The 18,826-nt window shown below is 45.5% G+C and overlaps 1 protein-coding gene across 9 annotated transcripts in view; it reads right to left on the bottom strand.

The window, feature by feature from the left end:
• CCDC85A (coiled-coil domain containing 85A) overlaps positions 1 to 17,690 on the bottom strand; it is a 224,335-nt gene extending 206,645 nt beyond the window's left edge. For all 9 annotated transcript variants that reach the window (XR_008554244.1, XM_054701516.1, XM_054701518.1 and 6 more), the window contains exons 1-2: positions 17,436 to 17,690; positions 9,359 to 10,316 (exon numbers count right to left, since the gene is read on the bottom strand). Coding sequence is in view for 8 of the 9 variants with exons in the window: in XM_054701516.1 (XP_054557491.1) it covers positions 9,359 to 10,316; positions 17,436 to 17,690 (1,213 nt within the window). In the remaining variant the exon portion in view is untranslated. The remainder of the gene's footprint in view (positions 1 to 9,358; positions 10,317 to 17,435) is intronic.
• Between the last annotated feature and the right edge of the window lie 1,136 nt (positions 17,691 to 18,826).

The following is an 18,826-nucleotide window of genomic DNA, read 5'->3' as shown; positions in this document are numbered from 1 at the left end:
AATTAATGAGAATGGTTAATTTGAATTTTCAAAAGTAATTTAACAGACCAGGCTGCTTTGAACAGAAATCTGCAACTCAGATATTCTGACCTTTTAAATGCCATCAAAAGTGTAATATAAGTGTACTTTACTTCTGCCTATAGTAGCATAAATCAGAATAACTGGCTTAATTAGTTTTGTTTGTAGTAAGCTGAGTTATGAAAAAACACAACTCCTAGAGAGCAGTTGGTGTTGCCATCTGGCCCTTCCCTTTTCTCCAGGTCTTTCCCTTCTGCTTCTTGACGTCCAGAAGCAGACAGTCCTCCAGATACACAGCATTCTGGCTTGTGAATGCAAGCGGATGTGTGAGGACAGGACTATCTTCAAGAGATTGTTCATCTGGAAAGAATGTGGTCTTGAGGTGGAGAGAGTCCATGCAGGCTAGGAGCAGATGCATCTCAGTCATTGTCCACCCAGCTCTGAGCTATGCACCCTCTCTGCTGAGTCAGAATCAACAGACCTGCGCTCACCTTCTCTAAGTCTGCTCTTCTTTGCTACCTCTCTAAGCCAGAGTCTACTGATGTTCACCTTAACTAATTCTCACCCTTGCTGATCTCTGATTTAAGGAATTTCCAACAAGAATGGGGAAGAATGTTTCACAATTCCATTTATGGTCTTTATTGTTAATATGACCCCTACCTCAAGTGGCCTTGAAGTCTAGAAGAATCAAAGTTTCTTTTCATAAAAGTGATTCCATGCCCTGGGAGTCTTGATTTTAGTCTTCCACTAACTAGCAACTGGCCTTCGGCAATTCACTTTACTTTTTGGAAGTAAATTCTTTCACTCAGAAAATGGCAAAGTTAAACTAGATAAAATGTAGAGTACTTCACACTTTGAGATCTATGATTCTGCAACTTCCTAAACTAAACACAACTCTAGACTCATAATTTCAATCTATTCTTTTAGCATCAAAATGAACATACATTCTCAGTTAACTGAACTAATGATAAAACATACAGTTAAGAAGCAACTATAGACACTCAGGAAGCTGTAACTACAGGCTATAGAGCAAAATCCCGAGTTTCATGCAACACTGAGTAAAACATCTGACTGAAAAGTCAATTCACTCAAGAAGCATCAGAGACTACCTTCAAATTCCTAGAAATCAAAAGTTAACCAAAACAGCCTATCTCTCAACCACAGATAGCAGGAGGTAAAAGTGGTGCTGTAAATATTTTATCTATAGGTATTTGTAAAATTCTAAGATGCAAGGATTCACTTTCCTTTAAAACTGAAAATGGAAATGAAAAGGAAGTATAAAAAGTCATTCAATATCTAAGTCTAATGCATTTAATGTTCTACTAAATATAAATACAAAAACATTAACTACTCTGTGTGTGTGCAATTGTGGAGAATGAAAAAAAGAAATAACTGAAATAAGTCTGAGCAATCACTAAACCCAACCTTCCTCTCAAGCACATGCTATCTCATAGAAGAGCCTACAGAGAACTAAATAACTAAGGACTTGAAGGGGGGAAAAACACTAAAGGAAATATTACTCCTGAAGTTTTTACTTATCTGTTAACTGAATGTGGGCCTAGTTTCAATTCAGAGCTATGTCCTGAGACATAGATAACGATCTAAGTACAAGCTTTATAATACACATAACTCTAACACGTGAAAACTATAAAAGACCCAAATGTGGTTGAATTACCCCATTACTGTCATTTATTTTCGGGACAGGGATACAACCAGGATTGCCTGCATAGAGGCGATAATGCAACCTGTTATTCCTCTGCCATTTTCCCCTTTTCTAAACACCTCTTCTGTCTCTTTGAAACTTAAGGACCCTCTGTCTTAGAAAGCACAGCTACTCTTTTTATTGGAAACTCTTGAATGGCACTCTAAAGAGGAAGCAATTTATGTCAGGAGCAGCAATAACTTGATCCTCACTCTTTTGCAGAGACTCTTAAAAATTAGAGCTGAAATTTCATATCTGTATTCCCAAGTGTCCCATGGTCTACTTGACATTGAATCTCAAATTTCCTAAAATTCTTGAAACTCAGCCCATTTTAAACATGAAACTTTTCTTAATATGTCCCAGAATCAAATTCAAAATAATTTTCCTCAAATGTGCACAATGCTTGCCATCAATATTATATATGAAAGCACTGTTTTAAAGGTAGGTGATTGTGTTAAAGTATCTAAGAAGCAAATGCATTTGAGTTCCTCTATTACAGAAATATCTCAATTTTTTTTACAAGATTTATTTATTTAGTTATTTATATAAGCACTGGGTACAGGTCAGAAGTGCGGAAGGGTGAGAGAATTCACCAGAGTCAGAGGGGAGAGCAGAGCAGGCAGACCTACGAAGTACACTGCTGAGGGGAGCAGCAGGCGGCAGGAGAGGTCTGCACGCCATGTGGGACCCTCACCCGGTGGCCGGGAATCGAACCGGTGCTGCAGAGGCTGCGGGCAGCTTTGCAATCCAGCGCTCAACCACTGCGCCACCGGGGAGGCCCTAAACATAGTTCTTTTTTTAAAAAAATAGCCAACTAAAGTCAATGAATGTAGGATCTCGCAGTTCCATCCAAAGCAAGATGTTTTGAGGCCTCTAGTCATCACAAGTGGCTGAAACTTGAGAACTAAGGTCATAAACTTCAGTCAGGAAAACTTAATCCATCAAGAACACACTGACCCAATGGCACTACACAAGTAAAACAGCACCACTTTTTTTTTTAAAGGTCTGGCTTCACACTCTTATTTCTGACCAGTGAAACTTGACCAAGATCCCCATGACAATGTTTCCAGAATAACCTATTGTGACTGAGTAAATATGTAGTCCTGCAGCAAATCTCTGAATTGTACTCATTTGACATTTAGAAAAACTAACTTCCCTTTCCCATTCCTAGTCCTAAAGTAAATTACAAAGAAAAATACAACAGTTCAACAGTTACATGTTTTCTATTATATCTTTTGAAAGAAGATACAATGAATTAAAAAATATACTTAACTGATTTCATGTGGGTCTCAAGGACTGACCATGATCAGTTGAAAGAGGTTCTTAGTTGATTTCAGAGCAGAAACTGGCCTATGTGACTAAGTACTGGGAATACATTTGAAAACTTGTTTGACTAAACATAATCAAATGAATGTTGTTCAGACGCAATATCCAAGTCAATAAAAATGCATGTGTGAATATACATACACATACCCGTACAACATACACATGATAGATACAATGTCCTTAGGTGCAAGACGAAAATGGTCCCTTAGGTTTAAAGAATGTTTATAGCTTTGTACTACTATTTCCAGTGGAGTTGAAAACCTTACACTTTATAAGAAAATACCTTTGTAAGCCATCTAGATCTTCTAGTAATAAATAGTTTTCCTTTCTGATACTTTGCAATTTCATAAATTATATTTGTACTATTAAGCATCCTATGTCACTATCTCAAAAAGTATTCCTATGATAAATACAATATGCCCTGCACAGTACAATAGTGTATTCTGTTTTTCAAATCTTAAATTTGCACAGGTTACCAAATGATAATGCTAAACTTGAAGATCACAAACTATTATATCATTCTTTAACCATCTGCCTGTCAGTTCACACGAACAAAAATACAGAGGATCTCAATTAAAATCAGCTGTAGAATTATATAAGCGTTGAAATTTTTTTTCTAAAAGACACAGCATTTCTATTCTCTAAATTCATTTATAAGTGATGTTCTATCTTTTTCTAAGCAAAATAGAAGATTTATGAGGGCAATTATTCATGCTATAGTGCACCAATACTTAATTTACTTGCTTTAGAGAAGCCCCGCTGGGCTCTCCCCACACAGGTTATCTTCCCCTCAAGGACATGGCAATTTTGTATTATCGGCGTTTTTCATTCTCCTATTAATAACCTCAACATGGGATAAGGAACAGCCTTAAAATACAGGGTAAAACCTGTAAACTGGGAGATTTTCAATGCAGTATTCTCCTGTGGATAATATTCATTAGCATGGCAGGCACTGTGTGGCCCACATGTGCCATCAGTGTCCAAGTGGCTTAGAAACCTACTGTAAGGGCAGAACTGGACCACTGAGCAGGTTTTCTGATCCAGCAGACTGGGTAAAGGAGCAGTCAGAGTCCTCAGTTGTTTTTTGCAGGTCTTTTATTGGGGTTCATCAGGCATATGGCAGGCAGGGGTGCTGGCTGGGGGGCTGGGGGGCTGGGGGGCTGGGAGGCTGGGAGGCCTCCCAGGCCCCAGCAAGTCTTCACTCTATCTGGGCTCTCTGGCGTTCATTCTGCTGCTTCTCGGCTTCTCTTTCGGCTTCTGCTTCGGCTTCTCCTGGCGTCCCGGTGACGCCGCCCTAAAAAGCACAGTCTTAGCCCAGGTGTACCCACTCCAGGTGCCCGCCATCAGGCATGCATTCAGGATCAGAGGGTTCCCTCATCTATCCTGATGGCGGGAGGGCAGAAAAGCCTGATATTTGTCCTTACCCTACACCTACACACCTATTTATTCATCCTGACATGAAGGCTTTAAACAGCAGTGCTGATGCTATGAATCTCCCACTACCACATCACCCCTGGACTGTCTTCCCTTCCCTGTTTTGACCTCTCTCCTCCCCTTCCCCTTCTGTATGCCTCAGATCTAGAATTTGCCTGCAAACTGTACAAAAATGAACAATGTAAGAAAAAAAAATTAAAAAATTAAACCAAGAAATAAAAGTAGTGTTGAGCTACTCACATAAGAGAGCTCTCTACATTAACCTAAGAGCCCCACACAGCAAAAGCTTATATTTTTTACCTAAACCCCTAAAAATAGAGCATTGTCAGAGCACCTGGGTCTGGGGTTCAGGGTAAAGGTTTTACAGTACATGCTGGATCAGCCCTTCTGAGTCCTAGAATTCAGCAAGTGGAAGGAAGAAACAAACTTTCTACTTCAGAAGAAGCCCCAGTGCTTGAGAGCTTCCCTCCACCAAAGCCTGGCCTAGACTGGTGTCACTCATCAGAATCACCTGAATAAGCTCTGCAGCGCGCTCCAGGCCAGACAAATCCAATTTACATCTGAGCATGGGGCCTTGACACTGTTTTGTTTTTTTTTTTGTTTTTTCAGAACTACCCAAGTGATTTTAATCTGCAGGCAGATGGAAGTTACTACTCTAAAGCAACAGTTTTGAATAAGAGGTTATTTACCCCTGACATCTGACAGTGTCTGCAGACAATGAATCTGCAGATAAATGAATCCCCACTCTCAACCACGCTGAGGCTCTCTGTTTGTGTTCATGTTTAGCTAGAAGTGACCATTCAATTACTTTAAATAATAAATAAGAAACACAGCAAGTTAAATGAAGAGATATAAACCATAATATCTTACCTGTCACAAGCAGGGGGCTGCTGACAGACAGTGCTAGGGATGTTGTAAACTTCCCAAAATGCACAAACACTCCCTCACAATAAAGAATAACCTGGTTCTAAGTGCTAATAGTGTACTGTTGGGAAACCTTGTTCTAGAGAAAAAGTGGATGGGATAAACAGCCTGTTTCTTCTATCTCTAGAGATACTCAAAAAAGCAATGAGCAGCTCCCAGGAGGCAGACATGACCCTGACATTCCATCCAGCAAGGCCAAATGAGTTCTGAATGGCCCTTGAGAACACAGTAAATAATGAACTCCCTCACATGGGCCCTCCTTGGCTAGGGTGATGCTGAAGGAGGGCATGACGCTGCTCACTGAAACAGGAGCTAAGATGGCAAAGTAAATTCAAAGGATAATTACTTACACAATTTTTCACAAGAAGATAAGAAATGAAGACTAAATTTTTTCTTCCTTTGATTCCATCTCAGTTGCTGGTAAGCAGCAACATGTGCTTCTAGAATTGAGATTACTGGTATTACTTTTTCATCTAGATTAATACTGTCCAATGGATGAACTGCTGCTAAGGGGCCCTGATCATCAGATCATCTGTATCTGAAAAGTCAATAGAGCTATTGCTAAAAGAACCTGAATCATCTACAACATGCAGACCAGATAACTACAAAGTTATCTGTTGAAAAGCAAAGATCTGTTAGCTGGTATCTGGAAGCAAAGCCCTTGGTTTCATTGTGAAAAGGAAACTTTGACACAGAAAGTTAACCTAATCTTGTATTTCAATGGAATCAGATAAATGAATCCCCACTCTCAACCACGCTGAGGCTCTCTGTTTGTGTTCATGTTTAGCTAGAAGTGACCATTCAATTACTTTAAATAATAAATAAGAAACACAGCAAGTTAAATGAAGAGATATAAACCATAATATCTCAATGTGATAAGTGTTGAATCCACCCAACCTTTGCAAATACAATTCTCTACACATTGAAAAGAAATAGCTAACTAACTTCTAAGGAAGTAAACACATTCGTGAACATTTTATTCTTTAAGGGTTTTTGTTTTTCTTTTTTTTTTTATTTTCACTCAGCTACCTTAAATGGTTATATAGCCTTAAATACTTTTAAGAGAGGAAAAGTACCTAACCTTCATCTTTGCACTACAGTTGGAAATTAAGTCAACTGCTTTAAACAAAGTTTATCAATTTCTTCATGCACTAAGTTTGTAATAGAAAACACAGGAATATTTAAAGATGCCCAAGATACAGTCAACAAACTAATGATCTTCCTGTGTGCGCATGTGTGTGTTTGGAGAGAGTACATATCCCTGAGGTAGGATAATATCTCTCCAATACGTATTTCATGTCTTTCATTCTGCCAAGATGCATACACTCTTCCTACTTGCTTTCACCTGCTTTTGTTCATGGCAAAAAATGCAAGCATTTATCCAAAACACTCATCACACCAACAATTCTTTCAATGACTCAGCAAATCTGCGATTTGGGATTAACTTCACTACTGGTTCCTAGCAGTTTATTCAACCAAAGTGTGTAGGGATTTAAAAATATGAAAAATCATGGCCTACCATCCATATCGAAAATTAATTTGCAACAGCAGGATAAATACAAGCTACGAATACCCAAGTTTATAGGTTGATGATCCATAAATATCTCATTGTGCCATTTCATTTTCCAATTAATTCCTGAAATGAAAAGATAATGCAAATGTGCTACAAATATACTTTGGTGAGGATATCAGCTGTCAGCAGATTTGTCACTCAAAAATGAGAACAGTAAACAAACGCAGTGTTATTCTAAATAATGCATCCATGTTACATTAAATTTTTAACTAAATAGAATTATTGGTAACTTAAAAAATAATTACCTGACCCAAGTTTCTGAATCCAAGAAGTAAACCATAATATGCCATCCTTATCTATCTACCTATCTACCTACCTATCTGTGTATCTACCTTACTTGATGCAAGGCATTGTTTAAAAGTTGCATCTAAAATCTGTTTTTTGGTTTTTTTTTAATACAAGCCTTTTTTTTTTTTTTTGAAAGATTTATTTATTTATACAAGCATTGGGTACAGTCAGAAGCGAGGGAGGGTGACAGAATTCACCAGAGCCAGAGCAGGGAGCAGAACAGGCAGAAGGACCGAGGTACACTGCTGAGGGGAGCAGCGGGCGGCAGGAGAGGTCTGCGCGCCATGTGGGACCCTCGCCAGTGGCCAGGGATGGAACTGGCGCTGCAGAGGCTACAGGCAGCTTCGAAACCCAGCGCTCAACCGCTGTGCCACCAGGGAGGCCCTAAAATCTTTACTTGTAAGTTGATTAAATTAGAGGAGCTCCTTATTAAAAGAGTCCTTTCAGAAGAATTATTTGGAAAGTGAACCACCTGCTCCTAAGTAATATTTTTGTTTCAACATACAAAGTTTCCTTAAAATAGTACACACATTTACTGCTCATGCTCATTAAAAAGTCATCAAGAAATAGAAAAGGCATTTCCCCGTTAACCCATTACCCCTGAAGACAAGCTTCATGGCCAATGGCCCACATCATGATAGTAACACAACCAACACTTCTTTTAAATGACTTGGTCCCTTGTGAGAACTACACAGTCAAGGCTGCCCATAGCAATCAGGGAGGCCTCCCTGCCCCTCCTGAGAAGTGAATGAAGCCTCAGCCCACTTGGTACAAGTCACCCAAAGCCAGGAAGCCTCAACCCAACAGGTAAATTGGCTTCACCCAGCTTCCTCCTCCCAGCAAGAGCAACTGAGAAAGTACATCTTCCCATCTTTCCCACCCTCTCTGGTTCCATTTGCACTTAAAAGAACACTGGATGCACTAAAAGCCAAGCTTCAGGAGTCAATTTTCAGCACTATGAGAAAAGGATTAGGATGAAATAGAATCCAACAGTTAAATCCCCAAGTACAATATTGAAAATTTACCCCTTTGTGTCACTGCTAAAATTGTCAACCTGCACCATTACTCAGAGTTGGCTGCACAGACTCCAGAACAGCTTCAAATAAATCATAAAACCTCCAATATTTTGAATGAAAAAACCAACAGTTTATAAAACCAATCATTTTAGTTCTAACTCAACCATAAGTAACATAAAAGGATTGTGAGGGTTTTTTTTTTTTTTTTTCAAGAATGATTTTTTTCTCTCTTGAGTTCAAAGTGGTTTCAGAACCAAGATGCAGAAAATTAAACCTCTTCCAAAAGGTTTAAAAGCTCGGGTTTAGAGCCGCCTCAGCAAATGCAAGGGATGTTATGCTTTGGAAACCAAAGAAGCATCCAAATACATCTGTACATTTAAAAGACGAACATTTAAACAACAGGCCAAGATGTCTCATAATGTCAAAAAGCACTTTTCAGATTCAGTTTAGGGGAGTTGGTGAGTGGGTTGGGTGGATTTTGAGTAGGAAAGGGAATCATTTGATCCATTTAAGATGCAAAGAAAAGACACATTTTCCCCAACACAAGGGAAAAATCCTCAAGGTAAAGTAAGGTATAGTAATAGGCACTCAGGCAACCCAACATCAAGCTTATTTAGGGACACCACATTTCCTTTTAATGTTTTATTGTTTATCATACTAAATATTCATTTATTCCTACACACAAGCTAGTGACTGGATTCAAACACCTTTTGGTTACCGATTCCACAAGTGGGTTCTAGTGGAAACTTCAGGTAACTAGAAAAATGCCCAAGTTCAAAATGGGAGAATCTTAGAGTGGTTCTGTTCAGCTTCAATATTCAGAATCTCACCCTGACCAAGACCCAGGAGTTAATGTTCTTCTTTCTCCAGACCCCCTCATCCACAATCTTCTCCAAGCTTCCCTGACAAGTAAAACAGTATAAACTAAAACAAATGAAGGAAAAGAACCACATCATGATCTCAGGACAGATATGTGTTCTGTACCCCTGTGCCTGGCCTGTACTTTCTCATGTAGCTGGAATGCCCTTCAGCATTGTTAGCTCTTGCACCCCATTTCCCCCGCACATACTGACCCACCATTCATGCCACTGTAGACACTCCGGTGATGGGGTGACAAGTCCTCCTGCGCCGACCTTCGGAGAGTGCCTTCCCGGCTGCCTCCACCACCGCCTCCACCTCCTCCACCCGCATGTTTGTGATCGGGGCTCACGGCATAATGCTGTTTGAGGTGCTCGGGGCTGGTACCCCTGGCTCTGGGCAGATGCTCCAGGCTGCCACCGAGGGCATGCTTCTGAAGATGCTCAGGGCTGCCTCCGCTGTGTCTGGCATGTTCAGGGCTGCTCCCCGGCCTGTGCTTCTGGAAGTGTTCTGGGCTCCTGCTCAGCACGTGCTTGGGCAGCATCTCTGGGCTGCTCCCAGGGCGAGGGTGCCTTTGCTGTTCAGGACTGCCCTTGCACAAGGGTTTGTGGTGTTCAGGGCTCGGCCCTTTGAGTGCTTTAGAGTGGTCTTGAGTCCCAGTGGCCCTGGGTTTCTGTAGGTGCTCAGGACTGGTGCTCCTGTGCTTGGAGTGCTCCGGGCTGCCCTCTCCCCGGGACTTCTGCAGGTGCTCAGGGCTGCTGGTGCTCGCATGGTGCTTGTGGTGGTCCGGGCTGTCAGTGCTGCCTGTGCTAGAAGTGCTGCTGCCATCACCCACATCCCGCACATAGGGGGCAGTGGTGGCAGCAAGCTGGCACAGGCTGGCCTGGCTGTCGATGGAGCAGCGGCTGCCTGCACAGCCCGCACCTTTCTCCTCATCCAGCAGCACGCAGAGCTCCTTCAGCTCCATGTTCTCCTTCACCACCTCCTCCTGCTTCACCTCCAGCTCCTTCAGCTTCTGCAGGTATAAGGCCACCTCCTTGTGCATCACCCCAGCAGTGTAGCGGCCCAGTCTCTGCCACTCCCGGGACACCCTCTTGCCTTTCTGCCGGTCATCGTCGAGGAAACAGCAGAGGTCCCTCAGCTCCTGGTTGTCCTCCTGGAGTTTCTGGTTGATATCCTGAAAAGAGAGACAAAGCTAATCAAAGGAGGCATTGGTAGGCCCATCCTTTCTAGAAGCCAGAGAGTCTGGAATAAGTGAATTGTCTGTGATGTCAGATGAGAGGGTAAGAGGAAGCTGAAGATTTGTAGCTCTGATTACAAATAAAAATAGGTATTAGTAATGCTTCCTGCCCAATGCACTACTTGCATTATCTCATCTAATTTTCACCAAAACACTTAGGAGATGATTATTAATGGTTCTTGTACAAAAGGGGAAACATAGCTGTCACAAAGCTTTACTTGTCCAAGGTCACCCAGTCAGTGTTTGCAAGAGCAGTCAATTAACAGGAAGTCAAAAAAAACAAGAAGGGGTGAGGAACTGTCCCAATTTCAAGGAAGTAAGAAGGCTGCTTGAGACCTGGGAAATGTTTAATGGTTCCAGGGCATCAGGCCTTTTGGTGTTGTTTTAGCCCATGGCACAGGATGAACAGCACAATCCCCCATGGGGAACAGTATAACTGCTTTCAAGTGGCCCTCCAGCACTACACACCGAACCCCAACTTTCCACACCCATTTGATGCCTCCTGGACAGGGTATCACACACCCCACAGAGCAATGCTAAGCTCCTCAATGGTACCTCCATCCAGCCCTCCTATCATTCTTTATGAGACTCTAGGGCTATTCCTGGCACATCCCTTCCCTCACCTTCTGAGTCAAATAAGTCTTCTGAACTCCATCTGCTAAGTATCTCTCATCTTGTCACTCCCAGATTTAAAACCCTCATTGTTTCGCACCACCCTTAGGACAAACCGTAGCGCCCTTCAAGAGTCACAAGGCCTTCATCCTCTGACCTGGCCTAGCATGGATGGCAATTCATTAGTTCATCTGAAAACACTTAGGAAGCATTTACCACGTTCCGGGTACCAGTCTATGGACACAGCTAAGCCCTTGACATCCCTGGGCTTTCATTTCCGTGACAAAGACTGGCAAAAAGCAAGCTGAGAACATAACATCATGTAGTGAATGTGCCAGGAGGAAAGCGAAAGCAAATTAAAAAAATCTAGTTTTTTAAGAGGAAGAAAACATTTGAGCAATGACTTGTGTGAAACTACATTTTTTTAAATTTCCAAATACATACATGTCCACGTGAAAATATTTTCATCTATAGTAAAGAATTTTCACAGTACAGAAAATGTCTGGAAAAGAATTTTTCTTCTTTTTTTGTTCCCCCCCCCACCAAACCACTTGTGCCCATTCCCCATCTGCCTGCCTTCCTCCCCCACCCTTTCTTCCCTCCCCTGTTCCCTCTAGTAACCATTATATTCTTTTTGCTGAGTTCAAGATTTATTGCTATTAGTCTTTGCATATGAATATTTTGGGGGTATTTATATCTACAAAATTTACAAAGTTCTTACACAATCCAACAACAACAAAACAAACAACCTAATCAAAAAAAGTGGGCAAAGGACCTAATAGACATTTATCTAAAGAAGACATTCAGGTGGCCTGTGGACATATGAAAACCTGTTCAACAACACTTATTATAGGGGAATTGCAAATTATAACCACACTGGCATACCACCTCGCCCCTGTGAGAATGGCCCACATAGAAAAGAACGGAACCAACAAGTACTGGAGAGGTTGCTGTGAAAAAAGGAGCTCTCATCTGCTGTTAGTAGGAATGCAAATAGGGGCAGCCCCTGTGGAAAACAGTAGAGAGATTCCTTAAGAAAATAAAAATGGAAATTCCGTATGACCTGCAATACCTCTATTAGGTATTTATCCAAATAACATGTAAACTCTAACATGAAAAGATTTATTTACACCTATGTACATAGCAGCACTGTCCTCAAAAAAGAACATGTCAGAGAAGAAAATCCCAAGCAGAGAAGAGCAGACATAAAAGCCCTGAAGCAAATGTTGCTCCAGTTGCAGTGAGGCCTGAGCGCCCAAAGCACAGTCAGCGAGAAGAGCAGAGCTGGGAAGGGAGATCTCGGCAGGTCTCCAGGGCAGGTAAAGCTGGCCTGGTCAGCCATGGGGAGGATCTGAATTGTTGACAAGCTGAGGACATGGGTACGAAAGAGGAATACAGAATAAGGAAGAAATCTGGAGACTAGGGGCCTGGAAACATGGCAGCAGTGAACATTAAAAGCACCCCCTCCCATCATGCACTGAGTCCAACACTAGCCTAGCTTCATGTCCCCAAGGACAAGCCCATCCCTTCTCTCCTTGCAATGCCTTCCTTGCCTTCCATTCAACTTCAGGTGGCACCTGATAAGCCACTTCCCCACAGAAGTCATCACTGACTGAAAACTCAGGTCTTGTGACCCAAATCCATCTAAAACAGAGGTTCTCAGAGGAAGGGACTGTATTCTTTTATATGTGAATTGATATCAACACTTCCTCTGCCACTGACTAGAAAAATAAACTACAAAAAAAAATAAATAAACTCCTGCCATTCACACCATGCCCCTCCTGAGAGCCATAGGCCTCAGAGAGGAATGATGTTCAAGACCTGAGGAAGAGGATTTGTGCAGCTTAGTTTTCATCTCCAACTCTAACTCTTGGAATTACCAATTCTGTTTCCTTGCTTCTAATACCCATCGCCTCCTTTTGTTCTTCACTGGCACTTTCTGACCTCAGGTCAGGCCATTTTCATAAGCCTCCCATCTGTTCTCCCTGTCTTGGTCTGTCTTTCCTTCTGCCTTCCCTCACTTACTCCAACCCAAGCCCTCTGCAGCTTGAATGCTCACTGAATATTCTCTCTCCTGTGGGTCAACTCCATCACCTTCCCTTTGCTGGGGAAAAGAAATAAACCCTTTGTCCAGGCCAGAGAGCTGTTTCTCCTACCTTTCCACATTTATCCCCTTCTATGTCAACGAATTATGAACCTTGATTATGTCGAGAAAATACTGTCTTCTCCCCCATATGAACTAAAGAGGAGAGATTTCTCTAATTCTCCCAGGCATGAATGAATGAATGAATAATGAATAAATAAATAAACATTCCTGCTCACTGCTGAATGCCTGAACAACATACTAGAAGGGCCAGGCATGAAAGAATGAATGAATGAGTGAATGAATGAACCTTCCCATTTTCTACTGAATGCCTGCAAAACATACTAGTGAAAGAACTCACTGGACATGATTTTTTTCTTTTATCATAGAGACATTCTAGCTTCTGGAAGGTAGAGTCCATTTCAGTGTCTTCCTTTGCACTTTGACACGCCATGCATACAGTGAACACTTAATATCTGTGCATGACACTGACTAACCCCTAACCCTGTGGCTAAAACAGGTTACAGCTCTAACTAGGAAAAAAGATTTCCTATTACTCTTCACAGCAAGCCCTTGTTATGTTGTAGCCTATAGTATTGAGGGAATAAATTATTCTTTGACATTGATGCTTTAGGGGAAATTAGAAGCTGTACATAATCTGAGGAAATAATACTTAAGTAAAATTAATCTTTCTAAGCTTCAAAAATTACTCCATGTTTAGTTTAATCCTGGCATTTCATAGAAAGTTAAAATCATGTTCTTCTTCATCTAAATATACTTTCACTTGAAATTTTTTGCCTTTAACTACCCAACAACTCTTCCTGATTGATCCATAATTGGGAAGTGAACGGGACCTGTGCTATCTCAGGCCTCAGGGAGTTAATGGCACAAATGAGGGACAATATATACTTCTCGGTATCTCAGCTAGTGTGGAAGCGGGGCAGGTATTGGCCCGTCCAGTTTTCTTTATCACAGTTCCCGCTACCTATTAAGTTTTCTTAGGAATATTACTTACTCTCCAATTTTAAGCCATTTTCTTTGCCTTCTGTGGAACAGTTAAGCAAGCAGTCTGATAATAACCTGTAAGCCAACTTCTTCAAATCTTCCACGTGGAAACATAGGCTTTCTTTTTCAAAACATTGTCTTTTCACTGGCACAGGCCACCAGATATTATCCAAGTATCTAAAGTGGGCTTTTAAAATAGTAGACCGAGTTCCTAGCATACAACTCAAATTTTCATTCTTAAGACTCTGAAGTACTACATCGGTGGTTAAGAATTATTTTAATTTTCTTCATTTCAGGAGGGAAAATTGATATGTTAGGTAGCAAGGAGGAAAATTAATGTGTTGCAGATAATAAGTCTACAGAAATTCACTTTTCTAAAATTTCCCCAACCTTCAAAATGCCATGTCAGAGCAGCCTGAGTGCTGGTACAAGTTGGCTGTGCATAGGCCTGGTTCTCAGGACCGGCTTCCTACACCACCAGGCCCCTCACCGCAATGTCCTTTCACCACCACTTTCGGGACCATACTTCATACCCAGAAAGTGCCAACCAACCAAAAGAAAAGGAAGTCAGCCTATTTTGAATATTTCATATCTGTGACCTTGAGAAAACAACTTCATTGGTGTTTCATCTACATATCATTTAGTCCTCATCATACCTCAAGTGGAATTAATATCCCATTTAAAATGCAGATGAGGTAACTGGGGCTTCAAGAGGTTAACAATTTGTCCAAATTGTTAAACTCCAAATCTTTAATTTTCCCACTACCCAGGCCTCCTGAGTGTTTATAAACAAGTCAGCCAGAGTTTAGATGCAATCACAGGACCCTCAAAAGAAAAAGAACTGATCCTCCCATCCCCCATGTCTACAGCTTAGCACCACAGAATAGCCTTGAAAATACTGAGATACAATTTCAAGGCGCTCATAAAAGAACATAAAAAAGAAAAACGTGATGGCCTTAATTATCTTAAATATGATGTCCTCCACTGAGGATCCCATGTCATCAGATGGAAAAATAAACAACCAAATAAATAAATAAATGTTCCTTCCAGTTAAGATGAAATATGAAATAAATAAATGTACCTAACATTTACTCAGTCGACCACATTTATTGATCACTGAGGTATCCAGGGGAGCTCCAGTTGAGATGATGAAGAAGAGAAGGCTGGCTCTCAGCAGGCTTTACCACAGCTCCTCAGGGGTAGGCCAGAGCCCTTGAAGCTGCTACCTAGCAGCTCAGGGATAATGGGAAGGAGGAGCAGAAGTTGTGGCAGAATGTAACCAGCCCCACCATTTCTGAACTTGATAAAGAAGTGGCGTGGAAAGTCTTTTAATGCCAGATCATGAATCTAGACCACAAGGAGACTTTCCTACTTGGGGTGGATCTACCCTTAACTGACCTCACAGATATCTTTCTAAATGAGGCTGCTGGAATGAAGACCAAAGTCTCCTGCTACTCACTCCTAGGTGTGTGTACACACACACACACACACACACACACACCAGGAAAAGTAAAGACCTTTCAAGTATTTCTGATTTATTATGTGAATGTTTTACACTATTATTAATTGTGCTAATTATCATGCTCTAAATTATTAATAAAGTCTTTAGAAAAGCAATAATTAATTAAACAAACTTCCAAGTCACATTACAGTTCATACCATGGAAGAAGTTTAAATTGGAGGCTTATGAACTATACCTTTGTCCAGCTTTGCCTCAGAAACCCAGATTCTGGAGACACACAGCAATACATTTACAGGTATGCTCCTGATGACAATAACCTCCGTTTTTCTGTAGTCAAGTCCACTGTTAAATCTCCCCGTACATTAGCATAACTTATTGCCACAAACCTCTAGGAGATAGTTATCATTTGCATTTTATTGATGAGTAAAATAAGACTGAGAAATTAATTACCCAAGCTCACCCTACTGGCAAAAGAGGTTTCTAGATGCAAAGGCACCTCTCTGAAATGATCTTCCCACTGCACTGGCCTGCCTGTCATCCCTCAAGAGTCTGCTACTTAATAAGTACTCCACTAGTAATAAATTACACCAAAGGCAGAGTAAGCCTTGGGATTTTTCTGACTGTGGGAGCCTCCTAACTGCACCCACTCTAGGGACTATATGACAATCTGCTGGGACCGCCAGGAAGGGGCACCTCCACCTGGACTGGCCTAGCACCCAAGTGAGCAGTTGCTGTTCTGCCCCACCCCCACCCCCTTTGCCCCAGAATCCCTGAGCTGGAGCGCCGAGGCGATTAAGAAAGCGACTGCAGTCTGAGGCGCCTAGTGGGAGTGGAAAGGGGACAAGAACAGTGTGTGCCTGCGGGAATTTGCTTCCTGAGGTCCCCGCAGTGATTTCGTTTGTGTCTGGCTTTCTATAAACAAAGCAGAACAATGAGAGGAAGGAATATCAGGAGGCACCGGCGCAAGCGGTGAAGGGAGGAAGTTTGCGGTGCAGGGCCGGCAGGGCGGATCCCGCCGCCAGCCCGCGGCAGCCGGCGAGGGGCACGCTCCTGGCACACTGGCGCTTTCCAAGGAGAAAAGAAAGTTTGGGGTGGTAGGGTGATTATTCCTCACACCCTCTTTGTCTTTTTCCTAATAGCAATGCGGGAGGGATGACTCCAAAGGAAAGCATCGCTGGCCGACACTTTGGGTACCGTCCAAACAGCCTGCCTCTCCCAGTCCGGGTGCCTGTGCCCCTCCTTCCCATGATGGGGGAAGCTGAAATCGAACTAGGGTCGACGATGGGGGAGGAAACCCCTGGTGACTCCGCGCACCCGAACTCGGAGAAGGCACGCACGAGAGCAGGTGTGAAACATAAAGGCGGGCCTTAGGGTCCTCCGCACCCGGCGACATGAGCCTGTTCTTAGGGTGGCGGCCGGCGCTCCTCCCGGGGCGTCCCCAGTCTCCCTCCCGACACGGCGCCTCTCCTCACCCCTCTGCCCGCCGGAGGGCTCGTGACGACGCCAGAGCAACTGCGCCCCCGGCCCCCAAAGGAGATGCCCCGGAGCCGCCCCCTCGCTCCGCGTTCCCCGTGCCCAGATGGAACCCGCCTCTCCAGGTCACGGATCTTTCGGACGCCCTGGGCAGGTCAAGGCTCCGCGGGCCCGCCGCCCCCCCCCCACGCGCCCGCCACCCTCCCGGCGCATCGGCCTCCCGGGGCCGTGCCCCCGGCCACGGAGGGCGGCGAGCGATAGGTCGACGTAGCGGAAAAGGGGAGAGGACCCGGCACCTCCAAAGTTGGGAAAGTTTCGGAACGGCATGGGGAGCAGGGGTGCACTCGGCAGGCCGGGGACGATGCCTGGTTGGCCGCGACAGGGGAGCCGCCCGGCCCCACCCCCCGGGCGCCGCGCTCACCTTGAGCCCGCGGATCTCGCCGAGGTGCAGCTGCAGGCGGCGGTTCACCTCGCGGATGAGGTTGCTGTGGTCCAGCATCGCGCTCACCTTCTCGGCCTCGGCGCGCCGCAGGCAGCGGACCAGCTCCTCCTTGCTCCAACGCAGCAGCTCCTCGTCCGACACCTTGGACAGGTCGTCCGCGGCCGAGGCCGGCGACGGGCCGCCGGGGGTCGGGGCGCAAGTTTCCGCCGCCGCGCCGGCGGCCGCCTTCGACATGGTGTCCGCCGGGGCAGGTGCAGCGGCGGCCGGAGGCGCAGCGACTCCCGCGGGCGCGGCGGGGCCGCCTCCGTCCACAGCCGCGCGCTCGGCGACTCAGCCGCGCCGCCCGGGGGCCCGGGGGCCGGGGCGGCAGGGGTCGCGCCGGGCGGCCATCCTACCCCGCCATCCCCGCGCGCGCCCCCGCGCGCCCCCGCGGCCCGGCCGCCCGCGCGCCGCTGCCGGGGCGCGTCCCAGCCCCGCGCGAGCCCATGGCGGGGGCGCCCGGGCCGGCGCCGCCGCGGAGACGCGCGGAGAAGCGCGAAGCCGGCGGGGCGTCAGGCAGCCGCACCCCGCCGCCCGGCCCCCTCCTCCGCCGCGAGGCGAGAGCGCCGCCCACACCCAGCCGCTGGCGCGCTCCCCGGGCAGCGCACTTTCCCCTCGCCCGGCGGCCCGGCTCCCCCTCTCCTCGCCCGCGCGCGCGGGCGCCGCCACGCCTCGGGCCGGCTCTAGCCCGACCGCCGCGGCTGCTGCTGCGCCGCCTCGGCCGCTCGGCCGCCTCCCCGGGGCTGTCCGGGGGAGCCTCGGCTTTGCAGGGAGGAGAGGGGCGGGGTGGAGGACGTGGGGGGAAGTAAAGGCTGCGCGGCAGGAGGAGGAGCCTGGAACTGGGGGGCCCGCAGCCGCACCTCCAGCGCGGGCCCCGCACAGCTGGTGCCGACCCTCCTCGCGGCCCTCCTCCCGGCCTCCTCCCGGCCCTCCGAAGCGCGCTCCCTGCGTTCCGCCGGGGGAGGCTGGGGCGCGCGGGCGCGGGGGAGGCGGGAAGGGGGAAGCGCTGTGAGCGCGGGCGCCCCCGTGTGGCCGAAGGCGCCCCCGCCCCCGCCCCCGCCCCCGCCCCCGCCCCGCCCCCGCCCCCGCCCCCTGCGCCCAGGCTCGTATCTGCGCAGGGAAAACCTGGGCGGCCCAAGTGAGAGATGCTTGGCGTTTTGAAGGATTGGAATTCAGGAAAGATGGAGAGCAGGACCTGGAGGCTCGCCGTTTCTTTTTACTTTAAAAAATGGAAGAAATATTCGGGGTGGGGTGGAGAGGGAGCGTTTAAGAAAATCCTAAAAGTTTGAAAGGGGAAAGAGGCTTCGGGCACTGATCTTTAGGGACGACCC

Source organism: Talpa occidentalis, unplaced genomic scaffold (genome assembly GCF_014898055.3).
Source record: "Talpa occidentalis isolate TD23 unplaced genomic scaffold, MPIMG_talOcc4v2.1 talOcc4.5, whole genome shotgun sequence".
NCBI classification, from domain to species: Eukaryota; Metazoa; Chordata; class Mammalia; order Eulipotyphla; family Talpidae; genus Talpa; species Talpa occidentalis.
Note: the sequence above shows the minus strand (reverse complement) of the source record. Positions and strands in the feature narration are given on the sequence as shown.